Source organism: Octodon degus, unplaced genomic scaffold (assembly GCF_000260255.1).
Source record: "Octodon degus isolate 3935 unplaced genomic scaffold, OctDeg1.0 scaffold00011, whole genome shotgun sequence".
Classification (NCBI taxonomy): Eukaryota; Metazoa; Chordata; class Mammalia; order Rodentia; family Octodontidae; genus Octodon; species Octodon degus.
Genome location: NW_004524587.1, coordinates 5,305,773 through 5,330,517, shown reverse-complemented (window position 1 = coordinate 5,330,517; position 24,745 = coordinate 5,305,773). Strand labels below are relative to the sequence as shown.

Here is a 24,745-nt window from a genome sequence, read left to right as displayed (position 1 = left end):
ATTTGTTGTTGTTGTTGTTGTTTTTCTCAGTAGCCCTATCCTCTAGTATTCTTCTCCACTTTTTATCTGTTTCCACTATTAACACCACGAGGGAATCATGTGTTTCCCTGCCTGAATGTATTCCTAGGCTGTAAGCTCTGAGTGTATAATCACCTGAATGTGACTCCATACCCCTAGTGACAGGCACAGCACCTGTAAAGAACTGCCAAACAAAGGTTGGAGGGTTTAAAAGCCATTCAAGCTCAAGGTGACCTGAGATGTAGGAGAAAGAAAAGACTTACCTTTCTGACCATAGTTTACTTTGGAGATAAAAGGGTCTACCTTACAGTGAAAGCATCCTCTGGGTTTTAATCAACCTTTGCTTCTAACTAAATATATTTATTCTTGCACTTCTTTGGTTGCACCTGGGAAAATCCCTGAACCTCGCTATCCTTTGAGTTCTTCATCTTTCAAAACAAACAAAAAAATAAATTAGAGTAGTTAAGAATGGACCACATTGACTTTTTGGACTCCAAGTTATTGGTTATTATTATTCTACTGGCAGAATGAGGTAAGCCCCTGAATAAGAGCCATGGTGTTGCTTCAGGGCAACAAATGCATAATGAAGTGATTTTGCTACTGTCCAATGTAGACTGTATTTCATGATTTAATGTACTATTAGATGAAGTCTATGAAATACACTAGGGAAACGTCTCTAATCCAGACTTCACACCAGCCCTCTGCTAAAGTTTCTTGTGCCAAAGGTAGAACAGACTGCAGGCCTCCTCATCCAGGGGAGGGAACTCCAGCAAGGGTGCCCAAAGAACCCTGTTCAAAGACTTGGAGCCTTAGGCACTCATGGAGTTGAGTTAGCATGTGAGGGGCCAGAGGAGCATGAGGCTAAGATGCTTAGCAGCTTGATGTGGAAAGAAAAGTCCAGAAAAGGAGAACAATGAAGACTTCAGGAATGATAAGATATTCGCTAAATGGAGGAGGGATTAAAGAAGCAGATTGCTAGCTACTCTAAACCTCAGGATGAAAGCAAGTATTTACTGGTCATGACCTGATAACCTAAGATCAGACTATGTCTGACTGCACATCATCCTGCCTCTGAATTTATAAATACAAACTGTGACCCACACACTGAAGACCTTTGTACCCCTGCCTGAAGAGGTACGATTTACGAAAGCTGAAGCAGTTTGAATAACACAATTTAAATACAATGTCTTGGACAGAGAACACCATGTTTATGAGCCTGAACTCTAAGTAATTGTAGTACCCCAGGGTAAAGTTCTCCAGGATTCATTCTCCATGATATTTCATTACTCACAAATGTCTGATTCATTTATTTTAAAATATGGGTTTTCTCTGCATTCTCAGTCTCAGGGTCCTAAGCATCTTTGGAGGGGAGAAGAATATGTTTTGATGAGCAGAAGTTCTTAATTTTAATATATTCCAGATTTTTCTTTTTTCTAACTTTCAGGTTTCTAACTTTCAGATTCTTCTCAACAAGCAAGAATGGATTCTCAACAAACATCTGTTTCCCTCCCCAGCTCTGGCAGCTCTAAGTCCACATCTCTCTTTTTCTGAGGCTTTATGATTTAGGAAATAGACTAGATTAAAACAGAATACTTGAACCAGAGAGACATCTCAACAGACTAAAGCATCTGCTCAGCCAAGCTTAGGCAAGTGCAAGGACCACTGTTTGATCCCCAGTACCATGTCCCACCAGCCCTGCCCCTAGGGTGTGCTGAGCTGGCCAGAATCTGGGCATGGTAGTGCATGCCTATAATCCCATAGCTGGGGAGGTTGAAAGCAGGAAAACCACCATGAGTCTAAGCTGCATAGTGAGATCCAGCAATATATATATATATATATATATATATATATCAGAATAGCCTTTATATTGAAGTGGATGCCACTTAAAGATATACTCATAAGTGAAATAAACCAGACACACATGTGTAAATATTGTATAGTTTCCCTAGCATAAGAACTCAAAAGAAGAAGTACAAATAGAAAGGTATAATACAACTAAAAGGAAAGCAAGAATTTGAGGACTAGACAATGAAAAGAGAGCAAGGAGAAGAGCTAGGAAACATGACAAGGGCAAGCCATACTGTTATATGTAGAAGATGGGTAAGGCAATGATCCTGAGAATCTTCAGATTTTTGAATCTTTCAGTTAATTGGAAAGATTCTCACCCTGACTAACTATATATACAGACACCTGTGAACTAAGCAACTGCACTGAAGGTGGCAATTTGTAATAGTAGGTTCATGCTTGCAGTGCCTGTCATTCTGGTCTTCTGAATACGGGCTGCTTGTCATGACATGCCAGTTGCTGTCGTGCTGTCTCTAGGGTAGATGACTGTTCAAAAAGTAGGGGATGGTGAATGAAGGCAGGAGACAGGAAAAGGAATGTTGTGGGACTGTCCTGCTTCAAGGTTGTATATAGTTAGATTTCTGAATTATATAACTCTTTATGACTATTTTTAAGATATATTTTAGTTTTTTAAAATGTTTTTTCATCATATTCTATAGGGACTTAAAGTTCAGCATATCAACACTTGATGAAAAATACCTGTTCCATGTTATGCCTAAGATGTTTGATATTCAGACAGATAGTGAGGTTAAACTTAACAGCCTAGGTTGTATGGTAATAGCAATAAGCTTGTCTTCTGGATGGTTAACAACCATCCAGAAATGGAATAAGTGCTTCCCTGGCAAGCGCAAGGGCCTGAGTTCAATCCCCGGTTCCACCAAAAATCCAAAATTGATTTGTAGGACAGTTTCAATAATTAATACATTGCATATTGTTGTCTTCAGAGTGGTTATTCATAGTACAAGATGCAAACATGACATCCTGTCCAATCACTATGAGTGCAAATCTTTCTTCTCATTGAATTAAGAGAAAGTAGTTGTATATCTATCCTAACTATTTTGTATATACAGATACAAACTGGTCCTTCTTTGTATCCCTTTTTTTGTTTAGTTTTATCAGAGATGGGTATTCTATTGCCATTTAAATATAGTAGGTGCGTGAATTCAGCAAAATAATCCAATATAATCCAGTAGTCCATAATAGTAGTGGGTTATCCATAGGACTTACAATGTCAGAAGTTGTTGACTTGAGCCTTTTACAGCTTGGCATATTAATATGGCTTTACTTTTTATGTTTTGCTTTAAAAACTATTTTTTTGTATTCTCTTTAAAAATAGAAAACAACCCAGTGACTCTTTCCTTTTTAATAAGTTCATTCCTTTTTCCTGGCAGTAAGGGAAAGAGTTATACCTATGTATGTAAGCAGGGTGGTTTGGATAACTGTATTGTGCATTTCTGCTGGTCTGTGGAAAAGGGGAAGATAGTGCTTAATTTGCTTTGTTTTGTTTTTTCAACTGTTTGTACTTTCTCTCTTTTTAATTTTTTATATGTTTCTTTATTTTTTCTATCTTCCAATTTTGCATGTATATATCTGGTAACATGAATAGCTGATTGGAACACAACCCTATGCATTACAAGAAACACTGTGGAATTCGTATTACTATGTTAAATGAAATTTTGCATCACTTATAATTCTTTCTGTTTTAATACCATGTTGTATCCTCTTTGAAAGTAAAAAAAATAATAAAACAAAAAAAGAAATCTTTCACTTATCTGTTTAGCTTAACTCTTAAGCATTTGATTTTTTCTGAAGCGATTGCTAGTGGGATTGTTTTTCTGATTTCTTCAATAGGTTCATACTTGATGTATAGGAATACTATTGAAATTTTGTGCATATTTTGGATCCCATCACCTTGCTGAATTTGTTTATTAGTTCTAAGAGTCTCTTTCTGGAGTGTTTTTGGATCTTCTATGTAAACAGTAATGTCTTTTTTTTTTTTTTTTCGGAACCGGGGATTGAACTCAGGCCCTTGTGCTTGCCCGGGAAGTGCTTATTGTACGGCCCTGGTAATGCCATCTTACCAAAGGTGTTTGATGTCTACCTTTCCTATATGAATCTCATCGATTTGCTTTTCTTGCTTGATGTCTGTAGCTAATTTTTTTAAATACTATAGTGAACAGGAGTCTTGTTGTTCCAGATTTTTTTTTCTTTTCAAAGTTTTATTGATAAGCATATAGCAATGAGACAGTTTCAAATCAAATCGAAAGTATAGTTTCAACAAATAATACACTGCATATATTCTTCTTAGTGGTTAATTGCTGTACAAGATGCAGACTTGTGATCCTACTTACAAACACCATTAGAAAAAATCATTCTATTCATTAAGAGAATGCAACTATATATCTATCCCAACCACTTTGAATACACAGATACAAAATGGACATTCATAGTTATACCCCAATTTTTTTTTAAGTTCCGTTGTTGAATATTATAGGTGTGTAAACTCAGCAAAATTTTAGAATATTTTGCTGAGTGTTCCAGATTTTTGAGGTAGTGCTTTCAATTTTTTTTATATTGACTAGGCTCATAGTGGCTTTCATTAATTTAAGGTAAGATTTTTCATGCCAATTTTTAATAGAGATTTTTTCAATATTATGAATGGATGTTGTATTTTATCAAAGGATTTTCTTCATCTATTGATATTGTTGCATGATTTTATCCTTGCTTCTATTTATGTGGTAAATTACATTTATTTATTTATGTACTCTGAAACATTCTTGCATACATGGGATGGTGGTGATCTTTATTGGTGATAATATGTTATCTTCTTATTGATTCATTATAATCTTTTCACAAGTATCTTGTTGAAGATTTTTATATTTACGTTCATGTAAAGGGAAATTAGTCGGTAGATTAGTTTTTTTTTTTAAAAAGTCGTTTGGCTTTGATACCAGAATAATGTTAACTTCAAGGAGTGAGATTGACAGTCTTCCTTCCCTTTCAATTTCATGAAAGGGTTGGAGGGGCACTGTCATTAATTCAGGTGAAATTCGATAGTGAGTCAGTTGGATCCTGAGCTTTTCTTATTTCATAAGTTTTTATTACTGCCTAAACTTCATTGCCTACTTTTGAATTGCTCGGGTTTTGTTTCTTATTGATTTGGTTTTGGTAATTCACATATCTAGGAATCTATTTCTTCTAGATTCTTCAATTTCCTAGAATACAGAGTTTCACACTGTTTGCTTATAATCCTCTGGATTTTTGTGATTATACTTTTTTTCATTTCTGATTGCTTTGACATGGGGTTTTTCTTTCCCTTATTTGCTAAGGTTGGTGAAGAGTTTATTTTTATATTTTCAGAGAACCAGTGCTTTGACTCATTGATCAAATAATATATTTTAAGGTTCAAATACTATATTTTTGCCCCTAATCAGCCATGATAGATCCTGTTAACCTTACCAACTTCGCCTTCTGAGTACTAACTTAGGATATCTCTGCTCTCAATTTTTCATGTAATTTCAGCTGGGGCTTATGCTCCTATCAGTGCTTACAAAATGGTGGTCAAGGAATCTTTTAGGCATGAATCACATGTGAGGCTTGCTGGCCTTTGAAATTCACAAATCTAGTTTTGGACCATAGCCTTGGCCCTTGGGTCTCTATGTTAAAGATGACTTGTGTGTGATACTCATCTGCCTTAAAGCTTGAGTACCTCCACCATAGGAAAATGATGTCTGATTACACCCAAATATCATAGACTCTTCAAGGATGACTTGATAAATATAGATATGTATTTGGCAGACACTTGTCACTATTTCTTCATCAATACCATTCCTCATTTTTGTGTTTCCCAAGCATAACACAAGGTACACTAGGCAAGAATTTAAAAAAAAGTAGCAATGGCAAATACACCAGAATAAATAATAAGACATTCAATTCCTGTTACTTTGACAAATGAATAGAAGCAAAAGACCCTATCAATGCACAGGTGAGATGGACAAGTTCAAGGACTCTTTCATAATTCTCAGAGCTAAAGCTATCAGACTCACATCAGGTTTCAGGGCATACTTAGACTATAAGAACTGCTGAAATAAGGATGATGGCAACAACAACCACACAACAACAACAACAACAACAGACACTGAAAAGTGTGTACTAAAATTGCAGTGCATGTCATTCTTTGAAACAGAAATAAGATCTGGCCTTTATTTTGTTGTTTGCAATAAAGAGACTCGTAAGAAGCTCTCAATTTAAAGCGTAATAAACTATTTTTAGAAAACAAATTTGTAACAACTTCCAAACTACACAGAATTCATGTTGTATCTTTTCTTGTACGGTATGTGTGGTATGTGTTTTTGAGATGACATCTCTTTCCGTAGCTCAGACTCACCTTGAAGTTGCACCTATCCTCTTGTGTCAGCCCCCTAGAGTACTGGGGTTACAGCAATCACCACCAAAGCTGGCCCTGTTGATTCTTCCTGAAGTCAGTTGGCCCCAAATTCTATTTCTACAAATTAATAATTGCTTGTCTAACAGGGTCTGTGCTAGACCATGATCATTGTTCTTCTGTCTAAGGCCTCAGATTTGTTTGGCATTCCAATCCTGAATAGATCACCTGGGAATGTGTTTGCATTGGCAGTGTTTCTCTTATAGGTGGGACAGCCACAAGACAGAGAGGCTTTTTGGGCTGCATCCGGTCACTGCAATTGAATGGGGTAGCACTGGATCTGGAAGAAAGAGCCACAGTGACTCCCGGAGTACAGCCGGGTTGTCGAGGCCATTGTGGCAGCTATGGGAAGCTGTGTCGCCATGGGGGGAAGTGCAGAGAAAAACCCAGCGGATTCTTCTGTGACTGCTCTTCCTCTGCCTATGTCGGGCCATTCTGCTCAGATGGTAAGTGCAGTGTGAGCCTCTTTCACAGGAAAGCTCATCTATTATGAATAGAACACCTGGCTGTTCTTTCTGTGTAGCTATCTGAAACAAAAACACTTCCGTTTCATTTCCCAACTTCTTTTGCAAAGCACCTATTGAATGTCAATCATATTTCATTCCTTAGATATTTGACTCAGTTCTTGAAACTCAAGCATCTCTGGCTGATACGTCTGCAGATAGTCACCTCTAGGTGTTTTCAAGTGTGAGCTTCTCAATTTGGTTTATTTTTTTTCTGTCTGATGCTCATGCTCTTAGAGAATACAACTGCCAGCAATCTGCCCCACTGGCAGTTCTCTGTTTTAAAACTATTCGAGGATGTATTGTTATTTTTGATGAAAATGTTCGGCAATGGAAGGGAATATAGAAAGCCTTAGGTTTGTTTGTCAAACAAATGTTTTCTATTAAATATTAATGGGTAACAAAATGGAGATACTCAGATATTTGGTCCTATGATAGGATGAGTGTCTGCTGGGGAACTGAAAGAACAGAGTGTTTTATAGAGTTGTATTCATTGATCTGTGTCACAGAAGGAAAGAATCAAGTGTAGTAGGAAGTGTTCAGGACACAGTTCTCTAGATATCCAAATATTTGTTATCTTTTCATAATTTATCATAGAAAACTGACATCCAATTAATTTGAATTCAATTACTTTGTGGAAGTGTCTCTGGGCTCCTGAGCCTTTTCCTGAAGGGGTTTAACAAATTGGCTTCAAATCAAAGCAACTCCTGATTTGCAGAGAAAAACATCAGGATCAGTTAATGAAAACTTGGCAAAAATATACCTTTTAAGCCATCAGCTTTTATTAAGAAGAAGCTGTAATTTCAAAATTAACTTATGATAACAATCACATACTGCTGGTGCCATGCTAGAGCAGTTTTCATGTTTAATGGTGAAATTATGATCACTGCTTCTTCCTTAAGAACATGCCTTTGTTGTTAGACATAAATAATTTTCAATTTATCTTGCTGGGTGCCATTAGGAATGCTACTTGGCATGTTCATATTGCTTTGTGTATAAAAAGTGCATAACAGGTAATAAAAATAATAAAAATTTTACATTCCTTTTTATTTTATTGAAACATAGTAACATTTTTAAAATCTTGAAACAGGAGAGACATCAACGTGACCTAGTAAGTATCATCTAAAACACATACTCAACAACTAGTCCTTTTATTATCTTCATTTCCATAATATATATTTGAGTGTGTATGGTGTGAGTTTGAGAAATTAATCTCATATGGACAAAACTCTACACTTTTGGTAAATTATTTAAAATAGATTGCATACTTCCTTTTGTTGATCCCTGCTAAGCAAATGCCTTTCTGCCCCTCTCTGACAGTAATGTTAGATTTAGTCTTCTTTTTTTGTAGTATATATACAGTGAATTTTAGAAAATATTTAGACCAAAAAGAAAATTTTTGCTTCGTGATCCTGGGAAGGAAAAGTATTCTTTATGCTTCTTTCTTTCCTATTATAGGAAGACTAGTTTATCCTATGGATGAACTAATAGATGGGTATTAAAACTTAGATAAGAAAATGGATTTTCAAGGAGGTAAAGGACAAGAGCCTGGCTTATGTATGAACTCAATTAAGACAGCATTAAGCTTTCAATTGTAAAGTTATACTAATGAATTAATTATATGTCATTCTAACATAAAGCCATTTCAAGGGCCATTATGAAGGCTCTATTAATTTACCATGTTCTTCTGGTTTGAGGCTGTTTCTTCGATCTGTGGAATTTGTGATTTAAAAATATTAAGATGTCAATTAATGATAAAACTAAGGTCCTAGAGTTAAATTTTTTTCACATAAAATGTACATGTTATTTTAGAGATTTCTGCATATTTTGGATCTGGCTCATCAGTGATTTACAGTTTCCAAGAAAATTACTCCTTAAGCAAAAACTCCAGCTCCCGTGCTGCTTCATTTCATGGTGATGCAAAGCTGAGCAGAGAAATGATTACATTTAGCTTCCGAACAACAAGAACACCAAGCTTACTGCTTTATGTGAGCTCTTTCTACAAAGAATACCTTTCAGTTGTCATTGCCAAAAATGGTGAGTGATTTTCAGATGAGAGAGAGAGAGAGGGAGAGGGAGAGGGAGAGCGAGAGCGAGAGCGAGAGGGAGAGCGAGAGCGAGAGCGAGAGCGAGAGCGAGAGAGAGAGAGAGAGAGATTGAGAGAGAGAGAAAGACAGAGAGAATTGATTAGAACGTGAAGGCAGTAGTAATATGGATAGTTTTTGAGGTTCTACCTTTCAGACTACAAGGGGAAGAATGAATGTTCCTCTGTGTTCTATTCATTTCACTTCTTCAGTATTATTTCATAAATTTAATCTAAAAGGATTATTTAACATGATTGCAATTCTTGTGTTTCTTTTATCAATGTGGTAACTGTGAATAGGCAATGTGAATAATAGTGTGTTATATTTTATTATTACTAGGAGCTCTTTGTTATTTCAGGTGAATGTGAGTATTGATTTTGTGGCTCATCTTGAATTAAATATTTCATGTTCAATAAATATCTTCTACCAATCAAAGGAAAGAAGTATTTAGGGAGTGTTGATGAGCCCACATTATGCATAAGAAAGTATCCATGAAATGACTGTTGGTTCTAATATTAGACAGTGAAGTAGTCACGGGAAATGTTGGTATTCCTACAGAGGGTGGTGGCACCTGGATGGAGAAATATTTTAGCTGTAAAAATATTGCCATAATAACTGCTTACTGTTATTTTTCTTTGTTCTTTATTTGGCTTAAATTTGGAAATTTTACAAGTTAATATAATGTATAAGAAAAACAAACATATACATATGTGAATATATATATTTTAGCCAAATAAAACATGGTCCACAGACACTGGACATTGAAAAATAAAATATTATTGTTCAATCAAAATATTTATACTCATTATGCAGTTTGAGCTTGCAGCTCATTTATGTATTGGGACATTTTCTTTGTCAAATCATAAGGTGTCTCTTGAAACAAATTAACCAAAATCTCTGCAAGCAATTGGGAAATATTAATTCTAATGGTTAGTTTGGTTTAAAGCTATTCATTTCACCGTAATTTAATCTGAGGGTCTATGTCCATGACCACTTGCAAATATTTCTCATCTTTAGTAAAACTACATTTTCTACTAATATTTCCATTAGTTAATTGTCTTTTAGGAGTGTGAGATCTATATTTTAAAAATGCAAGATTATGGAAAGAGAATTTTATTGCATTTTTTCATAACAGTTTGCATTTTAGCAATACTTAGTCTTCTTTTTCTTTTTCTGAAGTTAAGACTAGTACAGAAATTTGCATGCATTTAATCTGAGGATTAATATGAAGGAATGAAAATTAAAGATTTGCAGAAAAGAGATGGCTTAGGAGCAATATGCTTGGTCTTGATGTTGAAAATATTGTAATTTCACATAGAAAGTGACATTTAGGAGCTATGCTTAGAGGGTACATCTAAAGGAATGTGAGCTTTCCTCTGGGAGCAAATAATAATAATAAAAGGACTCTAAGTTTTTATAAATAGTTTTCAAAACACGTTTACTAAAAACGTAATTTCTTTTCCTGCTTTAGGAAGTTTGCAAATAAGGTACAAGCTAAATAGATACCAAGAGCCTGATGTTATTAACTTTGATTTTAAAAACATGGCTGACGGGCAACTTCACCACGTAAAGATTAACCGAGAAGAAGGAGTGGTCGTTGTGGAGGTAATGTGGAAAACTGGCCAGAAGGTACTCTGGGACAGTGAATCCTCAGCGTGGAGCATTTATAGTAGAAATTTGATCGCGAGTAGAATAAGCAAAGACACATCTTAGTGGTATTTGACGATCAGTCATCAAATGTAGTTTTTTAAGCAGTGAGCTTCTGGCCGAGATATGATTACCTAGTCTCCTTCCTACTCAAGATGCCTGACCTTCCTTACCGGTTTTATTCTGCTCAGGGGGGAAGTGATGTCCCATGTGTCATCGTGCACTTCTGATGGGCCCAATTCCAGTCCAAGAAAACCCATCTACTTACAGGACGGGTGGAAATGCAACGATAATTCTAGAGCAGAAAATTATGATTGTGTTTTCAGAACAATTTTTTTAAAAGGGTGTGAGTCACAGCAGAAAAAGTGAAATTATTCACTCTCACAGCTTTTAAGGAAAAGCCCTGATGTATCATCTCTACGCAGAAGAAAATTTCCTAGCTGCATGACTCCTGTAAAAATACCAAGCTAAGTAAAATGCTGAGGCAGAAAATACCTCTTAAGTTTTGGTTGACTTCACCAATTTTGAATTTCTTAAGTAGCACAGGAAAATAAAAAGATATAAAGGGGTAACAGTTGGGGCAAGATGGTATCTGAGTATAGTGCAGAAAAGAATGCTTACTTTTTAAGACATCCAAGTCTTAAATTTATTTTTAAAAACACTTTAAGGCAATAGTACTAACAATTGCTTCTTTTATCCCTTTCTGTTTCATTCTTTTTTTTTTCTTTCTGTTCTTTCTTCAACAAAATGGCACCCTTTTGGATCTCATTCTGTAGATTGATGAGAATGTCAGGAGACAGGTATACCTGTCATCGGGGACGGAGTTCACTGCAGTCAAATCTCTGGTACTGGGCAGGATTTTAGGTAAGTGAAAGAAACAGCCTTTCTCCAAGTCATGACATGTAAGTTTAGGTCAGAAGAATCACATCCCATACACACACACACACACAGACACACACACACGCACATGCACACATGCATGCACACACACACATGCATGCAGTCTCCAATACTAGAGAAATCTCTCGCTTATTTAATTATGCCTTGAGTAATGATGAAGATAAGGCATGTTTCTATAATAATGAATCAATAAATAGTGACTTCTTATAAGATGATCAAGCATCCTTCTTTGACAGTAAAGTCGCTCTGGTCTCTGTCATGTGTCAGTCCAGCATAATGAAATACAACTTTGTTTTCACACTTCAGAAATATCAGATGAAGGTAGAAACACAAGGTCTGTATCAATCGACTGTCAAATGTACAGACATGAATCTCATGATACAACCAAGATAAAGTCTAAAAGAACTAGAAGGGAAAAGCATCTAGTTTTCTTCCAGAAAGAGACTATGTTTTAGTTTATGGCTTAAGTCCTATTTGTCTCACTGTATTGTTGTAGTTGACAGTTGTTATTGTTTGTACGCATTCTAAATGTATTATAACGGTGACTTATTTTCATCATTATTTTTGATTAGAACACTGAACTAGAAGCAGACTCTTGCCCTCTTACCTTTAACATATGGATGCATTTTTATACCAGGATTAACTGAAAATGAGGAAACAAATTTTGAAAGGGCTACTTTTAGTTATGGCTAAATTATAAGCTATTGATATTTCCTATTATTTGCCAATCAGGAATGGGGATGGATGCTCCTACTGACTGATTTTGTTCCTATTCTGAATCTTGACACTAACTTGGACTATTTTGTCCAAGATAGTGAATGGAATCTTGCAGTTTTGACCTTTTCAGCTATTTGCCCCTCAATTAATCATTCCTTGTGTTCCCTGTACATAGTCTCAGAAGCTTGAGAATGTTTGATTAAACCCATGGGTGAATGATCAAAATGTTGGCCTTCAAGAAGGTTAATAGCTAAGTTTATAAATATTTATAGGCATTCGTGTCATATGATGAGCACCCGAATGACGTGCTCTTGTTTTCCAAGCAGCAGAAATATCATGAGTCACAATATTCTTCCATGTGCCACGGTGGACGTAAAAAAAAAATCTACGCAGAATACTATGTAGTTATTTGGAAGCTTAATTGAAAAATTCCAAGTGTCTCGCTGTGTACTTACATAAACCCAACTTTTAAGGTTGGCATGTAGATTATTTGCTCTCAGGATGTGCACGTAGTCAGCACATTTGGCAGGAAGTGGTGACTCTACTTTATTCTGTATCTTCAACCTTGATTCAAATCCTGGCCCCTGATATCTAATTAGCAGATAATACTGTGTGCACGTCCAGGCTGTGCATGTGTGTACTAGTTCTAGACTAAATCTTAAATATATAGGCACGATGGCTAGGCTCTCAATTAAAGGGAGAAGTTGACATTGACTTCATGCATGCCATTGGGAAACATGTACTGCAGACCAGTACAGAAGTAAGGGCGCTGACCTCTATGAATGGGGTCTTTACGTTTGGACCTATGACTAATGTGCTTTTGGATGTCATTTTTTAAATAATGATATAGGATTTTATTTCATGTATAATGATGGGATAGCAAATGAAGCCAAAGGAAATTTTAAGAAAAATGAAATCCTGGCCTGTGTAGCAAAATGGATGGAACCGAAGGTCATTATATCAAGTGAAATAAGCCCAAATTAGAAAGACAAATACTGTGTGTTTGCTCTTGTTGTGGAAAGGTTTTGGGGGAGAGAGAGAGAGAGAGAGGGAGAGGTTGGATAATTGGTATCAAAATACAGCTAGTTAGGAGCAGCTGGAGTGTGGTGACTATAGTTTTCACTGGCTCGGTTTTTTTTTTTTTTTTTTTTTTTTGAATAATGAGAAGAGAGGACCTTAGACTCCAAATACAAAGAAATGATGATGAGATAGAAACACTGCCTCAGTTTGATCAGCTTACATATATTGAAATATCACACTGTATAACATCTGTACAATTATTGCATATTAACTCAAAAATTAAAAAAAATACTGGGGCACAAATATAAACAGATAAGCAACAACAACATAAAAATCATAGTCTATCATATTTGTGGGTTCACTCTCTGCTATATTTTCAGCCTAAGGGAGGTAGGGGGCAGAAAAAGAAAGCTCTCAAGAGACTCAGGGTGAAAGGAAGCTGAGAATAGGAGAGGGTGGAGCTTCTTCCCCTGCTGTAGACAGTCTGCTTGAAAATCTTTACAAAATATTAAGCTTTGCTCCCTGTTCTGTCTTCCAAGTGCTGACTTGCTCTTAACTTGTGTTGCTATTCATAGAAACATGGGCAAGTGGTAGCGTGGGAGAAACTCTCCCCGTCTCCGCATCACTAGATGCTATCAGTGTGTGGGTTTGTGAGCTGATACTACATTCCTGATACCAAGATGACATATTACGTGGATTCTTGGTGCAAGATATACCATAAGCTCTGGCACAAAGTAATGAAAAATGCCAATAAATGAAACAACCCCTGATCTTAAGAGCTTTCTTTTGTGAAGTTGTGAAATGAGGCACCTACCTAAAGTGTGTAAGACCGAAAACTCTAACTGTAATGTGTGATATTGGTAACAATCATATTGTTATCTTCAAATTTAATGACCATCACTGATGATAATATTTGTATCAGTAGAAATATGTTAGCCATATCATACTATAACTAAGAAACTGATTTGGATCACGGGAGGAGAAACGGATTAACTAAACAGAATGACATTTAATATATGTTTTCCTTTTTGCCAATGAAATGGGTTATTAGTATGGAATTAATGATGTTCATGTTTTTATTCAGGTTGTATATTATTCAAATGCATATCACTCATGTTGGAAAATAAGATTAAAGTCCATATAGAGCAATGAAGTCTATATTCTGAATCAATTCATTCTGCCTAAAGTATAAGTGATCATTCATTTAACATGTGTGTAACGTGTGGATCTTGATGCAGGACTAATTGCTTGTAATTCAAAAGAAGCTAATTATTTTTTGTGGTTCATGAATTCATTATAAACATCAGAGAGTCTATTACTATGTTATTATGTAATATATTCACTTATAGTAAGGAAAATCAATAAGATGGTTGAATAGAGGAGCTAATAATTTTTCAAAAATCATCACCCAATTTTGAATTGACCTGCTGTGTTAGCTGAGGTCATCTGTGACACAGCTGCCAAAGACTTTTAAGAAAGCACTTACATAAGAGAAAATGGGGAGTGAAAGGCCAAGGCTGGCTGGGTCGTGTAACTCCTCCCCAGGTGAAGAGGCAGGGAGAAAAGATCAGACAGAAGCACAGCAGACTACTCTGCTAAGATACACTTATGCAGTCTTCAGGGAACGCTTGGATCAATATCAGAGGTGTCCTCTTCTGCCCAGGAATAAGCCCCTCTCAGAGTGTCCTCTGGGATGCGCCACTCGCTGGGAGCAGCCCACGGGAAGCATAACCTTGCACAGGTAGAAAACCGATGTCAGAGCTGGCAGACGAGCACTTCTAGCTAGATCGCGCGTTGTTACAGCCTCGTGTTTATCAAAGGTGTTTCTCACTTTTGTGAGCCCATTTCATCTACTGATTGAACATTTACTTTGGGAATCCCCTTAAATGTATAGCGAATACTCCTAAGAAAGGTGAACAGTACCTCTGTCCCTACAGAGCTTATGGGTACTGGGGACTCATATCATTATATCATGGTCCTATGTATCTAATTCATTACAATGTACCCTGATGCTGCTTTTGATAAAATAGTCCCAAATTATCCTCCAAATTAAAATATATTAAGATATACTTCTTTTTAAAATATTACTTTAGAAACATCAACATGTGCATGTGCATACCTCTGTGTGTGTGTGTGTGTGTTGTAGTTTGCCTATATTTTTAATGAAAAGGCTTAAAAATTTGAACATCGGCCAAAAATCCAGAAATAATTAAAATGCCTGTTCTCTCTTGATTTTCTCCAGTACCATTTTCTTAAAATGAGGAAGACATTTGGTGATCATTTTGAGTCACTGTCACTGTTAAACATAAAAATAGTAGATATGAGCAAAATACATTAAAAATCAGTATCACCCTGAACCATGCTACCATACTGATCTCTAACTCCCTTGTATACTTAAAACATAGAGCAGCTCAGTAACTATGGGAACATTACTGTGCAGGTAGTTCAGAGCCATGGTGGGAAGAGCCAGGTTTCAGCCAAGCAGCTCACTTCTTATAACCTCACCATCAGTAGATTATATTATCTTTACTTTTCATCATTACTCAGAGAGTTAAACTCAGAGTCATATGCCAGGATAATGTTATAAATTGGAGTAGTCTTATAATTTATTTAAATAAAATCCTAGGGCCGGCCAAATAGCTCAGCAGATTAAAGCACCTGCTTAGGCAGAGGCAGGGACCAAGAGTTTAATCCCTGGACCTACCTTACCCACCCCGCCCCTGGGGCGCACTAAAACAGGGATTGAGACTGGACATGGTGATGCGCTCCTGTAATCCTAGCACTTGGGAAGCTGTAAACAGGCAGATCACTACAAGTCCAATCTGCACTGTGAGATCCTGTGCACCCTGTCCTAAATACAAAATAATAATAATAATAATAATAATAATAATAATAATAATAAAATCCTAGCAAGCATTTCACTTATGCTGAGCAGTAGCTTCTGCTTAGGGGATGTGGTGACTGATGGCAACCTTTCCTCTTCTCTGAGGCTGCAAAGCAAGAAGCACACCTCGATCATGCAGGGCAGATTTAGGCCAAATGCAAAGGAAATGCACACTCAGCAAGGAAAAGCGAGGATGGACGTCGATGTCCCCTGAAACCGCCAGTGTGCAGAAACCCTGTGTGCAAGACTTGCTCCGGCCCCTGGAGGTGAAGAGCAAGGTGACCGAGGCAAAATGCAGCCACTGGCCGTATGCATATGTCTTAGCATTTCCTAGGGTAGTGGAGCTGCAGTTTGAGAGGTGCAATTTACAAGGGAAGTACAGCTTAGATAAGACAAAAGTAACAAATCATCTAAAAGTCTTTGAAAAGAAAAGATTAATCCGGCCCATTGCTTTTTTGATGTTTGTTCTTTTAATAACTAAATTATCACAGACTGTTTTTAAAGCATAGCATGACTTCATCCCTTGGAAGACTGTAGTCAATTCCAGACAATCATTTATATCCTTTTGAGCTGGCCATAGACAAAACATCTTTTTCTCCCAATCAGGATTCAAACACACAGGCCAGAAACATCACATTCTAAACCCAGAGACCATTCATGATGCCAAAAGAAGCATATTCCTGATTGTAATTATAGAGCAAACTAGAAAGTGGGATTTGGGATTTTTGTCAGAGGAACAGACAGCCGCGAGCATGTGGCCTTTTGGGGCAAGTGCGTTTCTTGGATGATGATGTCAGACTCAATGTTGGACTTTCATTTGGCAGTCACTCGTGATAAAACAGCTCTCCTTCCCTTCCGTATAATAACAATGGCAAAAGCAAAAGTCTTTAAGCTAAATATTTACTTTTCCAAACACCAGACCTGTAATTGTTTTGTGCAGGGGCAAAACATGAATGTTTTCTAAAATACAGTATTTATTTTCTTAATTATTACCACACACAAAATGTGTCTGTGACAGAAATAACCAAATATACATCCACACACCTGTGAATTTATCAAAGAGTAGAGATGGACAGAGGAGAGAGGAAATCAGTGGATGGGCTGTGGGATGCAGACACCGAACCCTGGAGGGAAGGACACAGCCACAGGGAGGCGGTGCTGGCTGGCTTCTGCTGAGGATACACCTCAGGATGAGCCAGAAGAAAAGCAGGCAAATTGGAATTCAGCCTGTGCTGTCTGTTAAGTGTAATGGAACATTAGAGATGGTTTCCATGTCATCATAGCACGATTTGATATTCTTTCCTAAAAATTACTTCTTCATGTTTCATATCTGCTAGTCATGCTTGTTAACAGTGACTGCAGTAAAAAAAAAAAAAAAATCATCCCAGCCCAGACTCATTTGTAGAACTGTGTGCTGGAAGATGGAGAGGAAGCAGTTCCTTTGTTCTCATCTTCCTTGTGAGAAAACAGCACCAGATGTCGTTTCTTTATTAAATATGCTGTTTACAACTTACATGTGTTCTGTCATCAAAGAGAAGAAAGATTTGTCATTGTGTTCTTTTAAGATAAGTATTTATGGGAAATATATATAGAGATTTCTCTAAAATGCAATTAAAGGAAATATTCCGGTATAAATTATTTGGCTAATTCATTAAGTTTCTATTGGATTACAATTCTACCACATTAAAAAAATCCTGATGGAGACAATTGCATTATCTTACAGTAGCAAGGGATAATGTGCCCACGTTCTGAATAATGATACAGGTAAACCTGTTGTGAAAATGGGCTGGAAGTCATTGTGCAAAGGCTCAACAAAGTTTGTAACTTCTCTGTGTTATTTTGCATGTCAAATATGTAATGGCACAAGACCATCAACCAAATCTGTTGGTGTGCTACGGTGGTAGTGGGGGTATCAGTATGCATCAAATAAACTTGCTTGGTGGCCCTTTTTCATTAATCAGCTGTTATCGTTGCCTTTCATATCCAAAATCATTGTAAAATTATGTCCCAAGTCCTGTTCTCAGGTTGATTTTTATGTTAGATTCTGAACTTAATAAAAACCCTACGAAGGTTCTCACTTGTTCTGAGCAGCAGCTTTGGTATATTTAGAGGCAATGACCCAGAGCGATCGTTTTTCTTTCCTGAGCCTGCAGAGGCAGGAAGTGCAAGAGTTCTTTGGTGGTGATTTAGGCCAGATTTAAATAAAGTGTGTGGTTGGGGGGCGGGGGACGGACAAAGAGGGTGTATAATCAGTCTCTCCAAGAGAACTTCAGTAACTGCCTTCAATTTCCATGATATTTTAAATAAAACCTGCTTTGAAGCCAAGACAGTGCATAAGAAAATTTAAATAGGTTTAAGGACACTAGTTTTTCAAATATCTTGTCAAATGGTACTTGAGAAGAGTCAGGTTATACTATACTTACATTTCAGGGTAGTAGACTTGGCAATCAATCAAACAAACTTTTAGGACAGTTTCTCCTTTATCTAGATGGCGTTCGTTGTCTGATTTGCTAGTTTACTTTTCCACTTACTCTTCTTGCTGAGTAATTTATATAATGATCAGATTCTCCTACCTGGCTCTAATTCTAACTCACCCTTTGATTTGTGACATTATTTTCTGCAAACTTTCCTTATCATTATGGCTTAAAAATATCAAAATCCTTTCTTATTCAAAACATGGCCTCTTGTCATAGGTATGACATTATAAGGTTTTTGCACTTGTTTACCACGGTTTTATATTTTTTCTTTATGTATTTTTAGTTATAAGAGCCACGAGAAATTTCATAAAGTACGCCTTGTAATTGGTCTTACATTCACATGTCATACCTTCCCAGAAGAAGTCCTTTCTATATAATAGAGAGGCACACTAGCAAATTCTATTATTTATTTATTTATTTATTTAATTTTGTTGAGAAACAAATAGTAATGAGACAGTTTCAGAACAGGATAGTAGGACAGTTACAATAATTAATACATTGCATATTGTTGTCTTCATAGTAGTTATTCATAGTACAAAATGCAGACATGATATCTTGTCCATACACTATTAGTACAAATCTTACTTCTCACTGAGTTAAGAGAAAGTAGCTGTATATCTAACCTAACTATTTTGTATATACAGGTACAAAATGGTCCTTCATTTGTATCCCCCTTTTTCATTTAATTTTGTCAGAGATGGCTATTTTTTAATATATTTTAATTCTTTACTTTTTTATTTTATTTTTTTCCATAGTTTTATTAACAAATAGCAATTAGACAGTTTCAAATCAAATTGGTAGGACAGTTTCAATAATTAACACATTGCATGCATTCTTCCTAGTGGTTAATTGCCGTACAAGATGCGGACATGATATCCTATTTACAAACACCATTAGAAGAAATCCCTCTATTCATTAAAAGAATGTAACTATATATCTATTCTAACCACTTTGAATACACAGATACAAAATGGACATTCACCTGCATCCCCTTTTTTTTGTTAAGTTCCGTTATTTGAATATTATAGGTGTGTAAACTCAGCAAAATATTCTAAAAGAGTTCAGTAGCCCATAATAGTATTGGGTCTTCTGCTTGATTGGCTATGTCAGAAATTGTTGACCTGAGTCCCCTATAGCTCAACCTAACACCATGGCTTTACTTCTTATATTTCATTTTTATACTTTTCTGCTGGATGGTTAAGACCAAGGTAAAGCAGGACTTATGAAACAAGAGTTGTAGCTTTTGGATCTAATAAGGTCAGTGAAATGCCCTCAAGATTTATCCTGAGATCCTGTACCTCAGATTGTAGAACCTTCATCAGTGTCAGCCATGTGGATGAGTCACGGCCATTGCTTGGCCAATGTGCTCTCTGTGAAAGCCTGAGAGAATGTCTTCTCCCCATGTGACTCTCCTTAGGCCCACTCTATATCATCGATCACTTTCCCATTTGGCCCCATAATCTCCTTGATCAGAAAATTTGAGACACTACTGAGTTACATGATGTAATAGTACAAGTTCTCATATGTCCTGAGTCTTAATTGACCTTGGAAGTCTAGGGCCAAAAAGTTGGCTTTCCTTGCAGCCCTCCTTTTTCTCTAATTTGGTCTGCAAACTTAGGTTGTTAACCATCCAGAAGACAAACTTATTGCCATTACCATACAACTTAGGCTGTTAAACTTAACCTCACTATCTGTCTGCATATCAAACATCTTAGGCATAATATGGAACAGGTATTTTTCATCAAGTATTGATATGGTGAACTTTAAGTCCCTACAGAATATGATGAAAAAACATTTAAAAATTAGAATATATTTTAAAAATAGGCATAAAGAATTATAAACTTATGTTTACACATAAGTCTAAAAATCTAACCATATATAACTGATATTTTAATTCTTTAATTTTTTTTTTTTTGCTTGCTCAGGCTGCCTTAAGGGCGGGTCCAAGGATCAAATTGCATATCCAGGGCCTGACTGACTGCATTTGCGTAAGCAGGTGCTTAAACAACGGAGCTAACCAGCAGGTCCCCAACAAATTCCAATTTCTTGGTACTGCTTTTTTCTTGTAGACCTTTTGTTAAGAGGTTTCTTCCGTATACCAGAAAATGTCATGCTCTTGAATGGCATATACAATTGAGGCTTCTTTTTTAATAGGTAAGACCCACAGAAATCTAGGTCAGTTAAAGACTTTTCTAAGCAAAGCCATCCAAAACATAATTATCTCCTCAGGATTTCTGTGATGAAGAAGACATCTGTCTTCCATTCCTTCCTCCACCTTTCTTTTTCTAGCCTTTACACTATGTTGGCATTTTAGGAATCAAATAAGAGGAAAGATGTCTCCTTTTTTGCTCATTAGCAATATAAGCATAATTGTCAAGGCAGATAGATAACACTATGTGTTTCTAAAGCTATGTTAAGTAGCTGGGTTATGGCTATTTGGTTATTCTGAATTCAGCTGTGGGAAGGTGGCTGCTAAGTCCCTTGCAGTCTCTTTCCACTCCCAGTGCTAATTGTAGCCCATCACTGGTCCTGAAAGAGAGAGTTGCTGGCCCAGCTCACCAGGAGGAATGAATCTGGAAACTCCTGACTCTCGGACTTGAAGTGTTGGAGTAAGTAGAGGCTGACCATCCTAGGAAAGTCTCAGGGAGAAAAATTTGAACTGTGTGAATTGTCTACACAGGGTACAGAATTCTTTGAACCCTGAAGAGAAAGAGCAGCATTAAAGGAGCTGAGGGTGACCTGTGATGTGAACTGTGTCCTTTCTAATCTGAGGTTTGGTGCAGAGGAGAGACTTCTGGGATTTCTGGCTGCCCCTGTCTGCCAGGTTATGTCCACAGACAGTGGCTTTGCATTCTCTGGATATCAGCTCCCTGCAGCAGGAAGGAATTGAGCAACAGTGAGCAGGCTTAAAACAAACTCCATCCTTTAAAAGATTTAACACCAACCAAAGGGCAACCACCCCACCAAGCAACTAGTTTCAATGAAAGCAAAGCTATTCAAGGAGGTAGAGCATGACATGAATGAAATGTAGAAAGAGAAATTTAACTTAATTTGAGTAAAGCCTTGAAGGACTTTGAGGGAGTAACAAATATGATTTTTTTTTTCTGAAACTAAGAAACTCAACTGGAAGGAATGACCTTTATTGATACTTGAATTTATCACCTGGAAGATCAAGTAAATGAAAAGCATTTGGCTCACACAGGAATAAGTCCCCTATGAAAATCAGGAGGGAAATTAAAACAGATTTGGAGAATACACAGAGGAGGCCTAATGTGAATAAATGGCATTCTAGAAGGATAAAAAGGGCAAAAGGGAAATAATAGTTGCATTCACAATACAGGAAAATTTCCAAGCCAAGTAAAACTTAGCATGTGCAGCTGGAAAGAACTCACCATATTGTCTGCAGAATATTGAGAGAGACAAATATGTGTGTGTGTGTGTGTGTGTGTGTGTGTGTGTGTGTGTGTAGGGGTGAGTCACTCACCCCTACGCACACACACACACACACACATACACACATACACACCCCTAGGAACAATCTGATAGAGGTGACAAAAATGATAAGGAATCTCACAAATTTTAAAAAGAAGTAATCGAGCCAAAAGATGTGGTAGTAGTATCCATAAGTACTAGAAAAATAGGGCTGTGAAGAGTCATCCTTAAAATAAACACTAAAAACAACCCAATGCATCAAGATAATTTCCTGTCCCAGATACACTCCATCATGTTGTTCAGGGCATTTTCCTCGCAGCATCATAAGTCTTCAAAATTCTCATTGAGTTTGTTTCTACATTTATGGTCTTTCCTTCCCCAATAAACTCTAAGATGCCCAAACTGTAGAGAATTTGTTTGCTGTATTCTTAGCTCTGAGAACAATAAATACTAGTTGACTGCTTCCCATTTTAGGTTTTAAAATTTAAATTTTTGTATACTAATTTTTAAGGAGGAAAGGTGTATTCAATTTGTAAATGTGAGGTTTTAGAAATATGCTTCACATCAGATTTTTTTTAAATAGAATAGTAAATCTTGAGTGCATTTTTGACTCGAAAGAAAGAATATTTTACAAGCCTGTAGAAATTTTGTCCAATAGTTTAACCTTGTGGAAGAACTATAAAAAGAACTGTCCTGACTATGCAGCTATAAAAATGTATTTCTTTTTTATCATTATAGCTAAAAAATTTCCCATACAAGAATGCATTTTTTCCTAAAAGCATAGATTTGAATATACAGTTATATCCTCATATCTATGGGACATTTGTTTCAGAACATTTTATGTTGATACCCCAAATCCACAAGTGCTTTGCAAAAAATGACATAGTATTTGCTTAGAACTGATGTGTATCTCCAATATGCTGGATGGCATCTTTGGATTACATATGCCTAATGCAATGTAAATAGTCATGATACCATATTATTTGGGGAATAATGACAAGATAAAAAGCCTGTACATGTTTGGTGCAGATGCCATTTATTTAAAGCCGATATTTCTTCCCAATATCTGATTTCAAATTGAATTGGCAGATATGGATCCACAAAGATGGAAGGCTGACTGTGTGTCCATTGGAACAAGTGGCTGCTGTGGTAGTGGACTGGTATTTCTCTGTTTCTCAGCGTGGTTGCAAAGTTGCTTCTCTGAAGCTGCTGAGCAGAATGTGGAGTGTGGAAGGTCAGCCATGTGTCAAAGGAGCTCACAGGGCCATGTATGCAAGCCATAGTGAAGCACTCCTATGCTCTCCTTGTTTAGGGAGACAGGAGCGCTCAGGAGGTTAGATGCGGCCTACAGAAACTGAATGCCTGGGCTGGAATGTCTTATGTCTGAGTCTGTTCACTGAACAGCAATGAGTGTGGAGCTACTCAATTCCTTTTCTCTTCTGCTTTTATTGAAAGAGATCCATTAAGTCTTTCTACAACTGGTGTTGAGATTTCCCACACAAGCCCATAAGTGTATGGCTAATTAACAATGATACAATGAACTCTCTGGAAATGATTAAAGCTCACAACAGAAAGGGATGCAGTCTTTCTAATCTTCAGGTTTCTTTTTAAAGAGAATGATTGTCACCATACTAAGTGCATAATCAGTATTTTCATTATTAGGTATAAAATATAAAAGAAAATGGAACCAAAGAAAATGTACAAAATTCTAGATACAACAAGAAAAGACAGGCTTCATCAGTTTTATGATGTTCAGAGTTACTTAAAATGTAGCATTCAGGCAAACAAAAAACAAAAACAAAGCACCAAAACTGAAATTGAAGAAGACACTGTAGAGGATATAATCAGTATCTCAAGCCTAAAATGATTCTTAAACCATCTGGGACTTTGTGTCCAGAAGGATTGGGGTCCTGTAAATGATTTCAACATGTGATCTCAGAAAAAAATAATGGGAATTCTGAGTCTGTTTCTTATCTGCATGACTGGAATGAGTTACTCATGTGACTACCATAAATTGAAAAAATAGCATTTGAATCCCGTAAAATAGTGACTAGTATACAATCTGCAGTCATTAAATGCTTAATAACTATTACTTCTTTTTGAAAAAGAGAGCCAAAAATTAATTTTATCTGTGTCCACATAGGTGAAAGTATAAAGGTGAGTAATTGTGCTATGTTGTGACTGTACTCGGTAGATGAATGGACAGTCATCTAGTAGTCTAGTAACACTTGAACATCTAATAGATTTTAACCTTGCTAAACAATTAACAGGGAGGATGATTTATTTGTTAGGATATAATGAATTATTTTAAAGCATCCCAACCAATCTCTGTTCCACAGCAGTCAAATACTAACTAAACTCATTGGAAGAGGGGTTATCTCTTTATGAACGGCACAAGCATACTTCTAAATAATAGTTTGCAGTTATAACAGGAAGAGAGACAAGCGAGGCATTAATATTCTTAGTGCTGTACCAGAGTCATTAAGAAGACATGCCAATAACTGTGGAGTATGGCTTCTTACATGATGATTGTGCATCATGGGACTGTAAAGTATCAGAAAGCTTTTAGCTGGACCAAATCTTTTTCTTTTTCTTTTTTTTTATTGACATCAGTTATTTTTATTTTAAAGAAAGAAAAAAAATAAAAACAGTGGTACAAAATCTCAAAACAAGATTTTAGGAGAGTAACAATGGTTAGTACATTGTGTGTTGTTATTGCCAAAGTAGTTTCTCATATTACAAGACATAGGCAAGAAATAATAAGCAAATAACAT

The 24,745-nt window shown here is 36.5% G+C and overlaps 1 protein-coding gene across 5 annotated transcripts in view; it reads left to right on the top strand.

Annotated features, from left to right (window-relative positions):
• Cntnap4 (contactin associated protein like 4) overlaps positions 1-24,745 on the top strand; it is a 236,333-nt gene that overhangs the window by 204,146 nt on the left and 7,442 nt on the right. For 4 of the 5 annotated variants that reach the window (XM_023709353.1, XM_023709356.1, XM_023709355.1 and 1 more), the window contains 4 exons: positions 6,514-6,753; positions 8,623-8,847; positions 10,366-10,499; positions 11,318-11,405. In XM_023709353.1, the coding sequence (XP_023565121.1) occupies positions 6,514-6,753; positions 8,623-8,847; positions 10,366-10,499; positions 11,318-11,405 (687 nt within the window). The remainder of the gene's footprint in view (positions 1-6,513; positions 6,754-8,622; positions 8,848-10,365; positions 10,500-11,317; positions 11,406-24,745) is intronic. The other variant, XM_023709357.1, reaches the window with a different exon arrangement.